Source organism: Mesoplodon densirostris, chromosome 16, assembly GCF_025265405.1.
Source record: "Mesoplodon densirostris isolate mMesDen1 chromosome 16, mMesDen1 primary haplotype, whole genome shotgun sequence".
NCBI lineage: Eukaryota > Metazoa > Chordata > Mammalia > Artiodactyla > Ziphiidae > Mesoplodon > Mesoplodon densirostris.
This window is the reverse complement of record NC_082676.1, coordinates 59755476-59776061: the sequence shown is the minus strand read 5'-3', so window position 1 is coordinate 59776061 and position 20586 is coordinate 59755476. Positions and strand designations below refer to the sequence as shown.

At 45.7% G+C, this 20586-nt stretch overlaps 1 protein-coding gene across 1 annotated transcript in view; it reads right to left on the bottom strand.

The window, feature by feature from the left end:
- The window catches only part of USP7 (ubiquitin specific peptidase 7), a 56143-nt gene that overhangs the window by 19171 nt on the left and 16386 nt on the right, over nucleotides 1–20586 (bottom strand). Inside the window, exons 2-7 of the mRNA XM_060120001.1 lie at nucleotides 11192–11296; nucleotides 5933–6131; nucleotides 3792–3930; nucleotides 3046–3134; nucleotides 1101–1209; nucleotides 128–258 (exon numbers count right to left, since the gene is read on the bottom strand). Of these exons, the coding sequence (XP_059975984.1) occupies nucleotides 128–258; nucleotides 1101–1209; nucleotides 3046–3134; nucleotides 3792–3930; nucleotides 5933–6131; nucleotides 11192–11296 (772 nt within the window). The remainder of the gene's footprint in view (nucleotides 1–127; nucleotides 259–1100; nucleotides 1210–3045; nucleotides 3135–3791; nucleotides 3931–5932; nucleotides 6132–11191; nucleotides 11297–20586) is intronic.

The window sequence follows — 20586 nt, the reverse complement described above, 5'->3', positions numbered from 1 at the left end:
GAGGTCAAACAAAGGACACTGATAAAATGTCCTGACGTAATCAAGTGCCTGAGTTCTGCTCTCAACCCTTCCCCGTCCACTAACTCAGCCCTCGAGCAGCAGAATGGACAGGTCTCCCAACACGTACCCGAACGACTTGGTCAGCTTCTTTGTTCCTACGGGCTTATCGCTGTGCTGTAATTCATAGAACACTCTTTGCAATGCTAAAGGGACGCTTTTGGATGAATCGTCGCCCTCTGTTGGCATCATGTACACAGCCTAAAAGAATTGATTCAGAAATAAAAATGGAATTTTATGTGAAAGTATCACTTCCAACACCACAATGACAAAGGCAGTTGGGGAGGGGTTTTAACTATCCCCCCCAAAGGGTCAAAAGGTCTTTTAAAAATCAAGACAGTGAAAAAAGAATTTTAAAAATTACTTGGGGCTCACCATCCGATGAGAACCACTTCTATCTCATACTTCTCAGAGCAGAGCAACATTGTTTAACTTAACATGACTTTGAACAAAAGGGCTGATGAAACTTCAATGCTACTGCAATTAACCACACTCAACTGTCCCCAAGATATCATCCTATCTTGGTAATTAACGCTGCCTGGAAGAATGGTGCGAAAAGGACACGCCAGCAGACCAGCCAATGGTCCCCAACACCAGGAGTGTGTGCTGCCTGCGCTGCGCCCCTGCTTGCACGACATTCCTGAAGTGCAAGTAACTATCCTCCATTAGATTTTACATTTTTTAGAAGTTTTAGCTACAGTAAGTGAAAAATTAAGATTCCTGACCAGGAGTTTTTCAACTAATCAATTTTAATATAAAACTTTTCAAATGTTGCTGCTAATGACTTTCATATTTTTTTAAAAAGCTTTATTATTTCTAGCCCAATAAAGTTAGGTTTGTCGGCTGTGGTAAACTTTTCATCACCTAAGTTAGCTTCACAAGTGTCCGAACACTGAGGAATAGAGCTATGTATAAGCATAAAGCAGGGGCCTCCCTGGAGACGCAGCAAGAGACAAGTCTGGCGACGGGGCTTTGCTTACCCCCTAATACTTGAGAGAAAAGGGTGGGTGGAAGGTTGAGGGAGAGAAACACCATCCATTTACCTTTCGTAGTTGGTTTGTGAAAAATAAAGTCTGCAGCAGGCTGTTCATGTAACAAGTCGCTCCCTGATTCTTTAAACCGACATAGCCCGTGTGCTTCTTTGAATCCCACCTGTAAGATCAGTTTGAGGTTGAGGGAAAACTGCACAGGACACCTCCCTGCTTCTGCAGCGTGTGTGGGCGAGGGGACTGGGGGCCGGCACCTCACTGCTCTGCACCACCACCTCCTTCCCACCATCCTGACACGGGGTGACGACGTCCGAGCACCCGCCTCCAAGTGAATAACTCGTTGCCAGGCTGGCAGTTATCACACGACTCCCTCCGGCAGTCACCAGTTTTGTCTGCTCAAGCACGTGGGCCAGTGCGAACTCAGCCCGGCACCGGAGAGGCGGCCTCCGCGCTGTCTGCTGACAGCAGCAGTGCCATCATTTACCCAGAGCAGCTCTGTCAGAGAGGAGTTCAAGTCTACTTCTATCAAACTGAGTCCCAAGGTGGCTCCCTCACACACACGTCGGGTCACACGTGTAGTCAGCACAAGGCGGGACGGGATCAGCAGAAACCCCTCTTTTCTGTAGCGTCCCGTACGCGGGGAAGGACAGGCATGCACACCAGCAGGTTCAGACCTCAACTCCAAGAGCCGTCTCCCTTTACTCTGTTATACAGGTGGTTGGTTAGGAGAGAGAACAGTCTGCACCGCCTTGCCTCCAACAGTTAACAGGAAGCAGAACAGCCCTCCCCAGCACCATCCCCTCCCCCTCTGTGCACGGTGCAAATGTGTGACCAGTGCTAGACATTTACTGTGAGTTCAGGCCAGCAGGACTCTGATGCCGGGGGTAAGAGGTGTTTGTAAGACTGAACCAAGACACCTGTTTTGATCGGTAAGTCTGAAAAACCCAATCTACTTTCTTAGTCAAAAGATGTATCATAAGCATAGGGGGAATGTTTTCTAAAGGAGGGGGAAAAAACCCACAAAAAGTTTAAAGAAATACCATCTTTTTGCCCCCCACTGCTGGTATCTGAATACAATTCAAGGGTATGTTTCAAAAAGGCTACTCAAGAAAAGCCTGACTCCTCTGGTATCAGCCCAATGAATATGAAAACTAATAAATCTTACCTGTTCTAAAATTTCCCAGGGCCACATGCAGGCCACCTTAGCCAGGACCTGGACTCAATGACCGCCCTTCTGGGCTGCCGGCCACCCAGCCCACCCAGGTCAGCCTACGCACTCGTGCCAGAGGAGGGCCACGTGGGAAGAGGAGAAACAGGGAGACAGGGGCGCCTACACCCGACTCCTTCCCACCTGGACTGCACTTTATCCCTTCGCTCCTCGGCCTTAAGAGTCCTGCCCGTCTATAACCTGATCCCAAGGCACCATCTCAGCCCTCTTCACACCCTCCGAGTGCCCCGCCCACCCCAAACTTCCCTGCCGGTGTCCTTACTCATGCCCTTCTCCCCAGGTGTCCTTACTCACGCCCTTCTCCCCACCTCCAATTCCCCCGTCATTCCTTATCAATCAAGGACATCCGACACGTTCTTTAAGGCCGACACCGTGCTCTTGCCCACAGACCGCCTGGACCCAGGGACGGAACCCTCTCCTCCCAGCGCCACCCACACCACAAAATCACAAGCACATCTGCGGCTGCAGTTACTGCCGTCAGCTCCTCCGCCCAAGTGGTCTTGGAGGTTCTTTGAGGACAGAAAACCATGGCTGCCTTGTTCAACATAATTATATTCCTAGAGCCCAGCAGGGTGTTCGGCACATAGAAACTGCTCAATAAATCCGCTACACAAAGGCATGAGCGCGCAGCTGGCACACGTCCGTTGATCTGGTCTGTGTGCCAAGGGGTGAGCACACAGAGGGTGCGTACCTGCTGTATATATGCACCTCTGCGCCTTTCACTAGAACTCAGGACGTCTCTTAATAGCATCCAATTAAAGGAAAACTTACGCAACTCCATGGGGGGCATCCGCCTGTACAAAGACTTCAAAAGCAACTTTGTCATCATCTATAAATCCTTTCTCAGGATCAGTCACTTCCTATAAAAAAAAAATAAGAATATCCAACTTGCGTAAGAACCCACAAATGCTCACTTCATTCCAAACAATTACCCTGTACTTAATCGATTAAAATACTACTTTTTCAAAACACCTAAATTGTGCTTCTAGTTTTGCAGTGCTTTGGCTTGTTTTAAACAATGTTCTCTGAATGAAAACAGCAAAAGCTTGGATGCCTCCCGGAGGAAGGGGAGGTGTCAAGGGTTCAGCGTCCACTCAGCAGGCAGGGTCTGGGGAGGCTGCCGAGAACCCACACTAGAGAGCTGAGCAGGGCGTTCCTAAGTCCTACTGGCTTCCACCTCTGCAAAAGCAGCCCAAACGAGCTGACTTGAGAATTCACTGGTTACAGGAAACCACCCCACACTATGCCTGCCTCCGTATTATTTCTTTTAAAGGACACCTAGCCTATCAGGAAAGCTATAAACTACCTTACAATGTCTGAACAAAACACTGAGATGAAGTCCTGTTGGCTGCTAAAAACCTGACGTAGGAAACTGGAGAAAACACGTTTTCAGTTACCTATCCAACTTACAAAGCAAACATTTTGATCCTAAAATGAATAGATGGATGTGAAGAATGGAGAATTAGGGAACAAAGAACAATGCTCAGATTATGCAGTCTGAGTACATTGTTACTTACACTCCAGGCCATGAAATTGGAAAATCCCCAATCGTTCTCTTTATGGAAGAACAAATGACTGATACGCCGGCTGAACGACTTCTCATCATCTCTGTAATTTATGATCTTCAGCACCGCTTGTGCGTGACAGGACCAAGACCTGTTCAGGGAGGACAATCTAAGCCTCAGTGGACAGATTTACCTGTTGACTTTTACACAATTTTTAAAACAGCATACAAAACCTCCCATATTTTCTCCTTCTGTTTTTTTTAGATGGAATAAGGGGACACACATTATCTTTAATGGAGAAAAAAGTGAAGAGGGTCTGGGGGCGCCCTTGTGTGGTCTGGAGTGATTTAACTCAATGCTTTATGTCTTTTTTTTTTAATTTTTAAAATGTTATTTATTTTTGGCTGTGTTGGGTCTTCGTTGCTGCACGTGGGCTTTCTCTGGTTGCGGCGCGCGGGTTTCTCATTGCGGTGGCTTCTCTTGTTGCTGAGCACGGGCTCTAGGTGTGCGGGCATCAGTAGTTGTGGCACACGGGCTCTAGGTGTGCAGGTTTCAGTAGTTGCGGCACACGGGCTCTAGAGCTCAGGCTCAGTAGTTGTGGCGCCCGGGCTTAGTTGCTCCGCGGCATGTGGGATCTTCCCGGGCCAGGGATCGAATCTGTGTCCGCTGCATTGGCAGGTGGATTCCTATTCACTGTGCCACCAGGGAAGCCCCTATGTCTTTTTAATTTCTAATTTAATTTCTAATTTCTTTTTAATTTAATTTCTAAACCTTTAATTTAAAGGTTTCAAGTTTTTTACTGGTATCTATAAAATACAAGTGTTTGAACTTTAAATACTGTTCTTAGATTTGACAAGAGATGATAGCTTTTTGGTCAGATAATAGTTCTAGTACCTAATACGGCTATTACTTGAATAGAAGAATGATGATAAGCTCTTTTTTTAGGTGAACATAGGTGAACCTGTCCAGACATAGGTGAAGCTGTAGGCTCTACTAATAAGTGCCACTCCTGCCCCCCTCAGGTGCTGTGAGGCTTCCAGGCCGGGCTGTATAGGGGGCTCTGAGCAAGGATGCCACCACCCGAGAATAACTGCAGGTGCGACCCCAAAAGGGCCCCTGGATCAACGTGTAAGATGTTTAAAAACCAACTTAAAGTGGAGCTTTTATAAAGGAAGGTTTTGACTGAACTCAGTCGACTGAGCTTTTTATAAAGGAATGTTTCGACTGCAGACTCATCAGAACAAGGGCAAGGGCAGTGCTGTTCCCGCGGGGATGCCGCTCGCTCGGGATGCCATCGCTGGACGTGGGCTGCTGGATGTTTCCCAAACTACCGTTCAGGCTCAAGTTGTCTGTCAGACTAATAAAACCAATCCAGCCTCAACGCTCATCAGATCAGATCATAATGTGAACTGAACACAAGAAGTAAATATTTGGCCAAGGCCCTGACTGCCCCATAAAACTGGCTTCTTAAACACTCAAGTAAAGAGGAGAATGAAAGCTTTGGCGGAACAGCTGGAACCGGCGCCCTTTGGGGAACATCTTCATCAAAGGCGCCAAGGGCCACAATTGGGGTGGCAGGGAGACGTGGTCAAGGAAGCAGCTTTCCCGTGGGCTCATGGATGTGGAATGAGAAAGGGTGACAAAGTGATCTGGGATCCAGCCCTTCAAACAATCTCTCAACTGTGCTTCTGATAAACGTTGAACAGCGACACTTTGCTTTTTAATTTTAACTTTCTGAATAACCCATAGAAATTGGTTAGCATACAGTGAGGATGTCTGCCTCAAGAATTTTCCTTAACTACAATTTTCCCCCCTGGCAGTTATTGGTAGAATAAGAAATACACCTGGTAATCCAGCAGTCAGCTAGTCCAGATAGGCCCTGATTCCATGTTCCACGGGCAGGTAGATTCTAACACACAAAGTTCAGTTTTTTATTTGAAAGAAAAATATACATCTTTTCTAGTTTGGATATAGTACCTACCAGTGAGTTTTAAAGAGGGAATTGTATTTAATATAACTTAAAATCAAATGACTATGTAAAGGCAGAAAGGGAATTCAAAGAGAAATCCAAAATTCAAAGAGGCCAATTTGGCTTCCAATAACGTACTAGAACCATTTGCGGATTTGTAATTGCATCATTTAAACTGTCTTACGTGGAATCAGATTCAGCATTGCACTGGAGAAAGAATCCTACGCTTTTTTGGTGTGGTCTGTCTGGATAAAAGCGTGGCATCACCATAATCTTCCATGGCAGATTTCGCACAAAACACGGAGGGCTAAGGACCGACTCACTCAGTCTGCTGAAGCGCTCGACAGTGAACTGAAAGGTTGCCTCGGAGCGCCAACTCGTATCTGCAAGAAAACGCTTTGTCAATCACCAAGCCCGGCATTGTCAGAAAACACTGAAAGCAGCACAAGCCTGGGTTAACCATTCTATATTCAACTGCTAAAATCTAACCCTTTGGGGAAAGGATAGCATCATTTCCAATTCAGTAACAATCTAAAACTGAGATGACATTTAGTTTGTGTAAATGAAATCCCGAACGCAGAGGGCTAGCAACACACACCTGCATTCCCCACCAGACGAGCTCAGTGTGATTAAGAATGTCTATTCTACTCTGTCTTAATTCCCAAGTAATCCGCAGTGAGTGGAGAGACTGGAGAATAGGAGTAAAACTTCTCATGTCACATCTGTTCAAAGACAGGACTTGAGGAGGAAAAGAAAAGGGCTTGAGACTTGGGCTGAGTGTGGAGAAGAAACATGAATTTGCAGGCAAACAAGAACTTCCGAGGAGTGGGCGACAGCCATTCCTGGGAAGCGCAGCACTGTTTAGAGATAAGAAGACTCCTAAGAAGTTAGCTAAAAATAAATGTTAACTTCATTAGTTCACAATTTTGGTGAAATATCACGCTAGATTCTCTAAGGGGAATTATTTGAAAAAAAGAACGGAGAAACTGGCATTCCTTTTGACGTGAACTGTTAAATTTACTCAGCAAGACCAAAGGCCAGTTTAAGAAATCAAGATTTCCTCCAGTAAAATGCAAAGCACTTATAAGAATTCAACTAAAAGTCACACTTGGAATTCCAGCTTTTTCTGTTGCTGACTATTCCTTTCACGTGACCCAGGCTATGGATTAGCTTTGACAAACCCAGCAGTGTCCATGCTTCTCCAGCTCTCCCCGTGAGGGGAGCAGCTGTCCCAAGGCCACCCGCCAACCTGTTACTGGCCAGCACTTCTATAAAACATAATAAAACTGCCGCAGGAAGGCCAAATTGCTATACAAGTTTCTAAGGGCTTCCTCTCTCTGTGCTTATCTCGTGGCAGACTGGAGACAGTTCACAGGCCCAGGGGCCAAGGGCCACACTTGGTCTATAGAATAACAGGAAGGCCTTCTCTGGCTGAGAAGCAGGTGCTACTTTGACATCCCTGACCCCACGCACAAAGTGGGGTTCGCAGGTCTATGCCCTCAGCCCGTCTCTACACTTCACTCAGGTCACTGCGGTGCAGACTTCTCCACACATAGAACTGCCTCCGCTGTGACTGAATTTGTTCTTAAGAAAACATGTCCATCAGTCCTCATGAGAGGGTAGTATTCTTTACCAGAGAAATAAAACCCAAAAGGATGTGTAACAGCACTTTTATCTTCGTTTAAAGGCTCTCCGTCCCCACCTTTTTTTTTTTTTTATTACCCGTAACCTGGCTCAGCTGTTAGCAGAGAGGCCCTCAAAGGAAGAGCAGCTGGACGGGGGCGTTTTGCATTCGAGCCTCCTCAAGGGGCAGGTATTACCCTGATCCCTTGCACAGATGAGAGTCCACGGAAAAGACAAGAAACTTGCTCCAGAGAATGAGGTCCAGAAAGGCTGAGGAGAAGAGTGGGCCACTCCTCCACAGCCACACAAATCATATTTGAGCAGCATCTAAACCCCACAAGGTAGGCAAGGGCAGGTGTTACTTAATTCCCACTTTACAGATGAAGAAACCGAGGCTTGCTGAGGTTAAGTGGCTTATCTCATCCAAGGTGTTACGAAGTGAGCACAGGGGTGTCTTAGTACCCAAGATCTGGACACTGAGCACAGTGACCTACCTCTGGTTTGTAAACTGCCATCCTAGAGTTTAGGTGACCAAACGCAGAGCCCAATAAAACCGGCCTGCTGTACAGTGATGGCAGGACACACTCATGGGACCTAAGGACATCATGTCACAAGGCCCTCCCTCTCTCCTAACTCACCTACTTGACTGTCAGTTACCATTCAGGTCTTTGTAGGATTACAGTTTTATACAGACAAAAAAATGATACACATTATAAATGGCTTTTTGCTCTTCCTCCCGACACTTTAGTCAAATTCCTCAATTAATCTTAAATATTAAATAGGACCACACGATGGTGAGCTCAGCACAGCATGCAACCAGGAGCGGGCCAGCCCTTCAAGGCCAAGGTTCTGGGTCTTGAGCCTGGCGCCACCCTGGCCCCCATGTGCAGTTCACACTTGCTGAATCACACACTAGATGTGAGATTCTGCCTCATGTTCAAGGCACAGGATTATCTTCCAAAGTATGCTAATTAGGAAGTTTAACATGAGATTTCATGTGAATAAAAACGTCACCACCCCATAGCTCCAAGCTCTTCATACTGTGTGGCGTTGGTGGTACAGAGGTGAGCACAGCTGCCTTCCAAACTCTTCATACTAACTGAGTAACTGAAAAGCTGTATTAAATACCAGGTCAAGACAGGAGGGTCTACAAAAGAGAAGAAGACATGAAACTCATCTCTGGCAGATAGGGCCGGCCTTGTTACCCTCCCTTAAGGGAGCTACATGAAAAAATGGAAGGAAGGTACGCGGGACTCCATGTACTATTTGGGCAGCTTCCTCTGTATCTATAATTGCTTCAAAACAAAACTTTTTTTTTTTTTTGGTAAAAGTAGTATACTTGGGATTATGAAGGATACCCTGTATCCTCCAGGATTAGTGTTTCATCCAAACAGAGACTCTAACCTGCCTGAACACCACAGAGCACTGACTTACCTACTCCAGCATCTTATCGTAAATGACAGGATGGCAAGCTCGTGCTACCTGCTGCCCTCACACATTTTGTCAGAAATCTCGATAACCCACCACTTTAGGTCTTTTAAAAAGAAAGGTGGCCCTGAGGTTTCCCCAAATGGTGCTCCTGCAGTAACTGTATCAAACATCAATTATTCATTCTAATACAAGTCTTTGCAAATCCTAGTTAATTCCCAGAAATAAGTTTTTTTCCCACGGGTACCAACAATCTAGATCTACAACAATCACTCTCTACCTCTACTAAACATTTTTCCAACCTGTGTTGTTAGCCACTCAACTACTGTGTAAGAAACTCCCCCTACTAAGAAGGCCTCTCTGTACAAATCGGATTCTAACCCAGTGTTTCCCATACTGTGTGCCCTCCAGAGATGTTAAAAGGAGATTCAGCAAAAACAGATTCTAACGTTCAGAGGCTTGGGGAATCATTAACAAAAAAAGTCTTTCGGAGAAAGATGTTAGGAGGCTGACGGCTTAGTTGTACTTTAAGAAACATGCTTAAGCCAGCACTCCTCAGACTTCCTAGATTTCTGATCACTTTTCACAATGCACATATCCTGCCATTAAGTGTTTCAAAACACCTATCACTGCTGGGAAAACGCTGCTGTGAACAAAGGCTTCTACTCCTAGAAACAGAACCACCTCCCTCCCGCCCCCCTTGCCATAGATACGATCTTTCTCTCTCCTGACCCTGGGCCTTTCGAAAGGCCAGGAACAAAGCGTTACTGAAGATCACTTCTACTCTCTCCTGTAACGTGCTTTTCCCGTCTGGTAATTCCCAGTAGGAGCATTTCTACTTTTAGGTTCTATAGCACCATTATTTACTACTAATAATTTAGTAAAATTTGCCTCAAAAGGGATTTTATGTACATTATGATCTCCTTATTGATTCTCATATGAGGCAATCTGGGGCCCCCAGGAGACTTCTAGCCATGTTTAGAGACATTTTCGGTTATCACGACTGCATGGGGGGGATGAGGGGGGTGGGGTGGGGGGGGGTGATGGGTGACACTGCCATCCTACAAGGCACAGGACAGTCCCTTCCAACAAAGAAGGATCCACCAAAAAAGGCATCAGAGGCCAACAAAACCTGCCCTTTTATCCACATCTGTCTCCTCCCAAGCCCTCCCCGTAAAAACACCTGGGGAAAAATAAGAATGAAATTGCTCTGTGGAAACCAGACCGGGAGGGCTCTGATTGGATTGGACCGCTCACTGCTCCAGGAGAGACTACAATCGATTCCTGACTCACGCCTGGTACATCAGACCTGGTCATGCCTTCCCAACTGCACTCTCTGAACCTCTTTTGGCACCTCCGGGGTCTGAAATAAAACCAAGAGCCCAGCAACCAAGAGACCACACCCACACCGTTGCCCTCATCTGCGGTGGAAAGTGCACTCCACAGGTAACAAAGCAGCGGGTCAGACCACGCCTCTTTACCTTCCTCAGATATTGCCTCAGCCAGCTGCCAGGGGTAAACCGCACTGTGAGAGAACTCTCAACTACGGCTGCAGTTTCTCATGGAGGCTGAACTTTTGGCAGGAGGTCTGAACAGCAGTCCTTCTGGTGGTGCAGCCCGTGACTGACGGTTTCTTTCAACTGCCCCGTTACACCCCTGGGAAGGACACAACCCTCATGAGGATTGATGGACATGCTTTTGACAGAACATGGTTTCATATTACACTGCAAGATTCCAGGGGCTGCATAAAGTGATTACTGGCTGCTACCTTCTCATGATTTCGACCTGGCAAATGCACAGGTCACACAGTCTGATAAATTATAGCGAAGAAATAGCCTCGAAAGAAAGGCTTTCCTAGGCACAAAATGTCCATGCATGTACAAATGCATACACTTTACACAGAGAAGATAAAGACCAAAACTCAGCCTGGGGGACAAAGCCCAAAGCTCGATTCTCGTTTCACACCTAACCGGAGTGGGGAGGGATTATTAGCTACAAACAACTGATATACTTGCTACAATAAGAATGCAATGGAAAGCCACGTTCCAGTGTCTAGAAGTATCGTGCTGCAGACGAGAAGGAAAGGACAGTAAGATATACTTGTGTTCTGAATACTAGGAGTGGCTGGAAAATTAACTGCAGGCCTGAGCAAATACCCATCTATTACAAACTCCTGTATTTCAACTTTCTCTCCTAGGCTGGGGAAAATCAACTTACCTTGAAATTTGTAGGCAACCTTGAAATTTGAAACCAAAACAGGCTCCTAAATTTTCCTCAGATACCACCTCCTGAAAACTAGCTACTCTTGAGAAACTCAGAAGTACTCAAGGAAGAAATGTCTGTTTCCGACAGTTTTTTGCCCGATGCGCGTAAACAAAGCCCAGGCACTTACCGTCCTCCATGTCTTCCTCTGTGTTGTTGTGTCCATCACTCATGGCTACATTCCCGTTGATAACAGGGTTTTGAGTAATTCTTGGTGGGTCATCTGTATCTCCAGCTTTAAAGAAAACAAAGAAATTCCATGATTTTTACCTTCATGGCTTGGATTAGATTAAAAATTTGTACTTTGACAATTTCCAGTCACTATTAAGTTCCAATTGTGCCCAAATAATTGCACTTTAACCCAAAAGGTATTTACTAATATGTTTACTAAATATAAACTTTTGTTTCTTTCAAAAGGCTAAATGGGACTTGAAAACACATTACACCTCACAATGATCAGCTCCATTTGCAATGACCTTTATTTTGACATAGGTCCACGGTTTAAAAGAAGAATTTTAAAAAGCCTTTGGCGGGATTTAGGATTTAAACAGCCTCTACTGCCCATACTTCACATTTAAATCCTGTCCTTCCAGCATGTCAGAATAGCTCACTGCAACTAATGCTGTTCTGTTTGCCTGTACAGTCGGATTTCCTTGGCAAATCAGACACTCCAATAGAAATTAAGTGTCTCAACTACAAACAGGAGATGCGGTTTTTTAAATAGCTGCATAGTTGTGTCCTTGGACTCCAATACTCAGAGCCTTTACACCATTAGGATCAGCAGTCAGTCTGATTCAGCACCATGGAGAGCATCCTCCCCTTTCCCCTCTAGACAAACTCCAAACTCCAATTGTCAGGTTACTTTTCTCAAGTAATTCCTGAATATAAACCATCCATTTTTCCTTCTTAAGCATCTCAAGACACACGTTAGAAATCCTTGGAAGCTAAGAAACAGGTATTACTACTCAAATTTAGACCACTGCCACTCCTGATACTTTTGTTTTATTAAATATCAATATATACACTTAATTAGCAATTGTGCTAAAAGCTGTCTATGAAAACATAAATTTTTAAACTGACCCCTCAACCATGACATCCTGACAGAAAAACTGAGGGAGGGAAGTAGGGAAAGGAGAAATTCCTTTTCCTGTTGCTTAACTAGCTTGAACTCTAAAACTTATATGCTTAAAAAGCAAAATGAAACATTGGGTGCTTTTTTTTTTTTTTTTGCGGTACGCGGGCCTCTCACTGCTGTGGCCTCTCCCGTTGCGGAGCACAGGCTCTGGACGCGCAGGCTCAGCGGCCATGGTTCACGGGCCCAGCCCCTCCGCGGCATGTGGGATCTTCCCGGAACGGGGCACGAACCCGTGTCCCCTGCATCGGCAGGCGGACTCTCAACCACTGCGCCACCAGGGAAGCCCCTAAAAATTGGGTGCTTTGACAGAATTTCCACATTTACCCTCCTAAATTAACCATTTCAGGGAATTCCCTGGCGATCCAGTGGTTAGGACTCTGCACTTTCACTGCCGAGGGCCCAAGTTCAATCCCCGGTCAGGGAACTAAGATATCCTGCAGGCCTCGCGGTGTGGCACCAAAAATAAATAAATAAATATTAATATATATGTGCACATATATATTAACCACCTCAAACCATCATACAAAATATTTTATGAGGAAAAACCCTATGAAGGCCTTTGAAATAAACAGCACATTCCACCAATGGAATATTATGCAACAGCTTTTTTTTAAGTTTCTCAGTGTACCTATATGAAATGTTCTGAGTATAAGTTTTTAAAAATTAAGGTACCAAGCAATATATATCATCATATGCAACGCTTGCTATAAAAGAGAGAGACTACGTTGGAATAAGAGTGTGTACATTCTTATTTCCCTTTATACCAATAAGCAAACACTGGGAGAACACAAACTAGTAAGAGATTCTGTAGAAGCAGCAGTAGAGTGATTCTTCACTGCAGACACACACACACATCACATGAATGCACTATAAATCTTAAAGTAATTTGCTTGACGTATGCCTGTTACTTTTAAATTAGTTCCTCAGTTCAAATCCAGCCTACGGCAAGAGCTTTAAAACAAGGTCTATAACGCACAAATGCAAAAATGACAAAGGTTTCTCTGCAGGTGGCTCCTAAAAGGCAAGGCAGGTAGGGTTCTGCAGCTGAACCAGGTGCTCCTGAGCAATGTCCCATCTTTTACACATGATGGGTACACATTCCTGCTGGGCTGACCAACTTTCCACCCTTCACAGGCCTGGAGACGGTGGTCCAGGCTGGTGGCTGTGAAAATGCAAAAAGCTCCTGGTTGGCCCAGCATGTACATGAGGAACCTGTCCAGCAACAGGCCCTCCCAACCAACTGCCACGGGACCCTTGGAGAAAAGGTTGGCGACTCAAGTCTAGCTCCTAAGGGACTGAATATCCAGTTAAAAAAAGCTTCTCATAAAAATGAGTTAGTTCAACAAGAGGATTAAAAATTTAATTAAGACCCGGTAAGTCCCTGGACCAGAATTAAATGATGAAAGCGCCTGATACCACAATCTGTATTAAGCTTCCAGAAATATCCTAAATGATAAGGCTGTCTTTATCATCAAGGAAGAAGTGCAAGATTGGCACGTACATACATTTATCACTTTATATAAAGTGATCCTGTTCCTGAATTTTATATCCTGCTTAGTTGGAATTTTCCCAATGTATTAACTCTCATTTGGCCAAATATGAACTACAACACTAATTTTTTTGACACACAACAGTTGCAAATACCAATGACAATATGATATGCCTCAAACACATAGACAAAAAGGTCTCTGATATACTTAAATGTCAAGGAGGGGAGGAGAGCAATTATCATTCCGAAATATATACACGACACCCAGAAAATACAAAAGGAGATCATTTCCATTACTCATGACTGGTAAGCCTTTCGACAACAACCTTGTGATAAGTACCAGCGGCATATTTTAATATATATGTGGCACAAAATACCTTTTTTAAAAAGTGACTTTAGAAACACAAAAGGCTCCCTTGTTTAGTTACAAAACCTATATTTCCTCCTCTTTTACTGAGGATGTCTGTGCTTACATCCAGCTTTTCTCCCCACAGACTTCCGTTTGTGATGTCACAACCCAGAGCTACTGACCCCAGAGAACACTGGCCAATTGCTATGGAAATGATGTGGTGCTGATTTAGCACCTGAATCTCACTCCTGGATGAGAAAAATAGAAAATTCCAAATTGTTGGCCTTGACATTTTCTATCACTTCACAAAGATTTCTCAAACCTCTCTCCAAAAGGCTGGGTAGAGGGAACCAAACAACCCCATTAAACCCACCTCACGGTCTTCCAACTATGAGTCTATACACTGCCACCAGGAGGTACCTGGGCAACGAAGATCCAGCCATGCCCCAGAGTCACTCTCCAGTCAGCCCCCCAGATTTCTCCTCAAAAGTCCCAACTAGTGATACAACCCAGTGAGCAAAACCACGGCTCAGTTAAAAGGGCAGAACACATGGATTACCAGAGGCCATGGGCCAACACTCGGTCCCTGAATTGGTCAAGCAGAGCCTAACCAGCACATCTTACACCCCAGTCTACCAGTTTACCCTGACTTCCAAGTCAAAACCCCCAGACTTCTGCTTGGTCCTCCTCCTCTCCTCTCTCCTAGCACTGAATCCATTTTAAAGAATATTACATAAAATAGGGGTTATCAAGGTAAATTAGAACACTGATATCTTTCTGCAAGTCCAAATATACTGCAGAAGGACTGTTCAGAAATGGCATATTGGTTCTGAAAATCCATTAGTGGCGTAAGGCCCCCAGTCTGAGCTCCTGAGTCACCTTCTGGTCCAAGCCCATGGTTCCCTGCCATGTCTGCATGGCTCTGCAGCAGAATCTTCTGGGGGAGGGGGAGGGTTCTCTCAGCCACATCAGAGTGACTGCACAGAATCTCCAGGAGCTCTCCCTCAGAATTCTTTTTTTTTTTTTTTAAAGCTCCCCACAAAATTAGGGCCAAAAGCATATTCAAACAACCTCATCAATTTACACGATCACCTTCAAAACAGAGAGTATCAGTGCGGGGGAAAGAAGTCTGGAGTTACTAGTTCCCCCAGGTGTTGATGTAAGTTGCTGGTGGGGGAAACCAGGTGAGGGGTCGGTCCATGGGAACACACTCTACTAACTTTCCTGTACATCTAAAATTAACCTAAAATTTCAAGTTTAGTTTTAAAAAGAGAACATAAGAAACCCTCAAGCCTAAGAGGTAAGGAATATAGCTGATATTAAACTTATACAGGAAAATTTTCAGCATGAAGCATCCATACAAACATGTCTGAAATTCTCACATAATTAAAGGTAGAGAGAAAGGCAGCTTAGAGCTGCGATACGAAAGAAAGTCTCCCACACAGACACTGGGTGGGTGCACAGAGCATAGCTCTTCAGGAGGGGCCGGCCTGGGAGGGAGGGCTGGTGTCTATGCTGGGGCAGGAGCAGCAGAGGAAACACTGGGCACATGAGAAGGATCTAACGTCTGCTCCAAGGATTTCACAAATAAGTAACTCCCAAGTACTGGTCCCTATTGTGTGCTGGGCGCTGTATAAACATTCTCAGGCAGTGATCATAGCCTGGGATCAGGCAGAGTGGGGTGTTTACAGATGGACCCAGGGTCCCGGCTGGACCGTGAGGGATGTTGCCCTGGGCCTGTAAGCTGTGGAGCCGCTACTCTCTTTGCTTTTCCTCCATGAGACAGGAGTGGCCCTTCCCTAAGGAGGAGTGCTCACCCTGAGATAAAGTATGTTAGATGGAGCTCCTGAATGGAGCCAGAGGCACCAGTCAGGAAAAAATAAAGAAGGAAGTCCTGAGCAAGGAGGCACAATGCTGTGAAAAGTTCTTTAGCCACAAATACTTTAAAAATGCCTACTCTCACCATTTTGCAAAATTTTAGTGCAATATCACAACTGGGAGGGCGACAGTATACTGACCCTCCTCCTATTCACTTGCATGCATTTCATGATGTGAGGTCTGTGTGTTCCCCACACTCAAGATACTGAGCAGCCCAGCACAAGGACCCTCAGGTGGTGCTTTTATGGCCACACCCACCTCCCTTCTGTGCCGGCCCCAAACCCCTGGCAATGGCCAATCTTCTCCATATCCACAATCTGCCATTTCAAAAATGGACACAGGGTGTGTAAGTAAGCTTATGGAGCATCTTCTGACACTCAGCACAATTCCCTTCAGACTCACGCCGACAGTGCATTCCTTTATCCTGCTGAGAGGGTTCTGTGGCAAGGACATGCCACTACCTGCTCACTCAGATAGCGGCAACATCCAGGTTGCTTCCAGTCTGGAGGCATTATGAATAAAGCAGCTGTAAACACTTTTGTACAGGTCCTGAGCAAAGAGATAGGTATTTTTACTTCAGGATTTTACAGAATGAATGAAATGCTCACAGAAGCAAGGCAAGGGGTGCAGCGATGAATGAAGGGAAACAGTGACCTCCCTGCCTCTGAGTCTAAGTAGAAGGAAGGCATTCCCAATGTTCATGTACATACACGTGCACAAGGTACAAGCACTTTTACTATTCACAATACGTGGATCCCAATTCAGGATCCATACAGATATGCATACATGGATTTGATTTTGAATAGCACCATACCATTATGTCACGATCTACTCACCCATTCCCCTACAGATGACTCTTCCCAGCCACCACCACCATCTTTTGGCCATCTGAGTGACACTACAAGCAAACAACTGTACAACGACTTTGTCCTGCGGCACACCGTGTAACTGTGTGGCCATCCGTCAGGGTCATCCTTCTCACACACTGAGCTCCACAAGCAGTGCTCTTTCCCAGTGGCAAAGATCAACGCATCCAAAACCACTACCAAGTGGCCCTGCAGAGCCTCCTGCACCAAGTTCTCATGCTGCTCAGGAGAACTCTTCTAGAGCCATCGCTTATTTTCAAGAATTCAGATATAATCGATTTCCCAATGTTCTGATCCTAAAAAAACCTGGCTGTAAGCTCAAAGAAGCAAAGAGACATCTGATAACCTGAAGGTGAGAGACAGAAGATGTACCACTCCTACTAAGCCCAGCTGAGAAGCTGAGCTGATTAGAGGGAGGGGGGGTGGGGGACTGGGAAGGCTTCCACAAAAGCAAGCACCCACAGGTGTCAGCTATCACGCTCCCCAAGAAACCAGAACCTCCCAGGTGCTGGGAAACAGCTCTGGGCGCCCCCAGAAAACCTACAATTCTGTGGGAGAACTCAACGGCTCTGCGTCAACTCCAGTCCCCTGTGGGGGAATTCTCAGGCAAAGCCAGGCGTCGCACAGACTGGGGAACAGATCCAGATCCAGTCCTTGGGCAGAACCTGGAGGTAACCAAGGATACAAAGGTATGGAGCAAAGTCGCAGGTCTGAGCTGTCTCTGCTCTCGCCCAGGTTTACCAGTCCTGGCAGCCACTGGGTGGAAAGGAGTAGGTGCTGACCAGGCAGCAGGGTCCATTAGCCAACAAGCTCACGCCCGCCCCCCAGTCAGACAAGGACCACAGTGCCCGTGGGCCGTGAGGAAGTGCCCAAGTGCTTTCCAGCCCTCAATCCCTCTGTGAAACCTCTTAGAAGTGGAAAACTGCAACTATGCTTCAAAAACATCATTTCTAATCCACTACTGCATTACAAGGATTTCATTCCCCCACCCCCACCCCGGGCACACCCTATTTGCCTGCAATTACAGTAACGAGGGCGATGTTCTAATGACTGTTTTCCTAACACTGGTCTTCTCCACACACGAGTAACTTGGGAGGTAGAGGCTGAGGGTGGGTACCCTCTTCTCACAGGAGTCAGTCGCCCTACTTGCCAAGTGTCTTGATGTGTCAAGAGCAGGCTGCGCCCTGGGTTTCAGGAAGGAACAGATAAGCAGCCCTCACACAAGAGGGCTAATGCGACAGAGGGGAAAACAGAGCCACAGGCCTTGGACATCCGGGCCAGGACCAGAGAGTGAAGGGAGCCGGCTGGGCAGAGATCCTGAAGAAGCACCTTCCACACAGTTCCAGAGTGACCAGGAGCAAGGCAATGGGCAAGGGAGGAGGTGGGAGATGAGGCTCAGGTAGAGGGGTGGGCAGGGCCTTGAAAATCTCCGAATGTTCACGTCAAGCCTATGTCCCACCAAATGAAGAGGAAACCACCGGTGGCCCTGAAAGCACGGTGACACTCAAAACCAGGTGGGTCAGAACTGAGATGGTGCCGGTGCTTGGACCCTGGGTGCCAGCCCCAGGCAGCCATCTGATCAGCCTGTCCTCATCATCACAGGCAGCAGAGCCCCATCAGAAGTGCCTCTGCTGCCCTGTGGAGGATGTGCGTGAGGTGTGGTTTGGGGCTATCTTGCCCCTGCCAAGTTGGCAGGGCTGCCTCCAGTGACTCTCTGAATTCCTTCGGTCATATTAACAATGAAACCATCCGTGGCTTCATCAATACCACAACGGTGTTCTGGTTTTATTTTGATTTTTATATGAATTGGCTCCGTGCCTGCCCCATGAAGGGAGCTGAAAGTCCACTTGCGGGTGGTGGTCCTGCCCTGCTAAACCAGGACTTCTCGGGTCCTGCCCTGGGGAGAGTCTGAGGATTCAAAGTAGACTCTGTATTGAAACCCAACAGTTAGCTCTATACTCTTAAATAATCCTGATTTAAATTAGTTATATGAAAATAAAGCCCCAAAGGAGGACACGTATAAGTCTGTGTTCCTTAAATAAAACTATTTGTTTGGGGTCTTCAGTTTGGCTTCATTATGTAAAAATCATCTGTTTTTAGAGGATCATATGCTAACTGCCATCACGTCTGTCCCACAAACCATGACTGATGACTGAGTGGACACTGGCCGGGCACGGAGAGGGGTGTACACCCCGCTCGACTGAGGAGCTTATAATCATGTCCGTGCTGCTCACTTACACATCTGGTCTTATCTGCTATATTGGGTAGGGCAGTCCACTTGTGGAAAAGAAAATCAAGTCCCAGCAAGCCCAGCACAGACGGAGCTGCACAGAAGCTACAGGATGAAGGCAGAAAGTATCAGCAACCCACAGGAGCCAAAGGATCAATATGCAGAACACGCAGAGATCCTAAAATCAAGAAGAGACAATGCAACTACAACAAGGAGAAATTCTTAAGAAATACAAATAACAAATCTGCTCAACTTTCCTAATTAACACAATACCACTTTTCATCTACCAGATTAACAGTGAAAAATATCGGAAATGCCCATAGATACTGAGGGTCTCGCATCACAAAATGGGTGGTGTCAAATGGCTAAAGTCTAAATTTATAGTCAAATTATTCTCCCCAAAGGCAGTATTTATTTAAACCAAAGTCAAATATTCTTTCACTCAAAACGCCATTTCTAGATATCCATTCCAAGGAAACTAGCATACATGCCCAAAGATATATACAAGCATATTTCTTACACTGAAGCACCATTTTTTTACAGAGAAAAACTTAAAACATAAATGCCCATTAATTCTAAGGGCCATATATTGTATGGCGCCATTTATTCATATAAAGTGTCCAGAACAAGCACACACACAAAGACAAAAGGCAGATCAGTGTTTGCCTAGAGCTGGGAGGGAGAGTGGAAGGGTGATGGCTAAGGAGTGCAGGGGTCTCTTTTTGGCATGATAACTTGACTGTAGTGATGGGTGAATATATTTATTAAAAGCCATTGAATTGTATGAGTGAATTGCAGGATATATACAATCTCAATAAGGCTGTATTGGGGGCGGGGGGAAGACAAGAACTGGACAGAAACGGGCTATTTTGAGTGGAAACAAATAGTTCCACAAATCACAGCTGTTTGAGGGCCCGGCATAGTGAATGATGTGTACACTGAACAACTGAATCAGGTGTAAGTGTTCCATTTTCTACAGTATTTCTCTAAAAATATTAAACATTTTTGGTGTTTGAAAAACCCCTTTATCTACAAAATTTATTTATGTACATAAATTCACTCTACATTCATGTAGTTTTAAGGAAAGTACAACTATATTACGGGACAATGTCCACCAGGAGACGAATCAATCAGCAGGATGTCCTTACAGAGTGAAGGAGGCTGTACACGTGGACGGGGTGAAAAACAGGACAACGCCCGCCGTACATTAAGTACGTATGTTCACCGAGGGATGGAGTCTTTCTTGCCTTCTTGCTTCCATGTTGTTTTAATGTCTCCATGAATATGTACTTCCTTTATAATAAAGGTAAAACCACCCACAAACACGAAGCAAAGCAAAGCACGATGCAGAAAGGCACAACCAAAGTACTGTCTAAGGCCTGACACCACCTCAAGCAGCCCATAAAGGCTGTACCAGTGGGGACTTCCCTAGCAGTCCAGTGGTTGAGACTTCGCCTTCCAATGCAGAGGGTACAGGTTCCATCCCTGGGGAGCTGGGATCCCACATGCCGAGACCAAAAAACCAAAACAGAACAGAAGCAATATTTTAACAAATTCAATAAAGACTTAAAAAAAAAA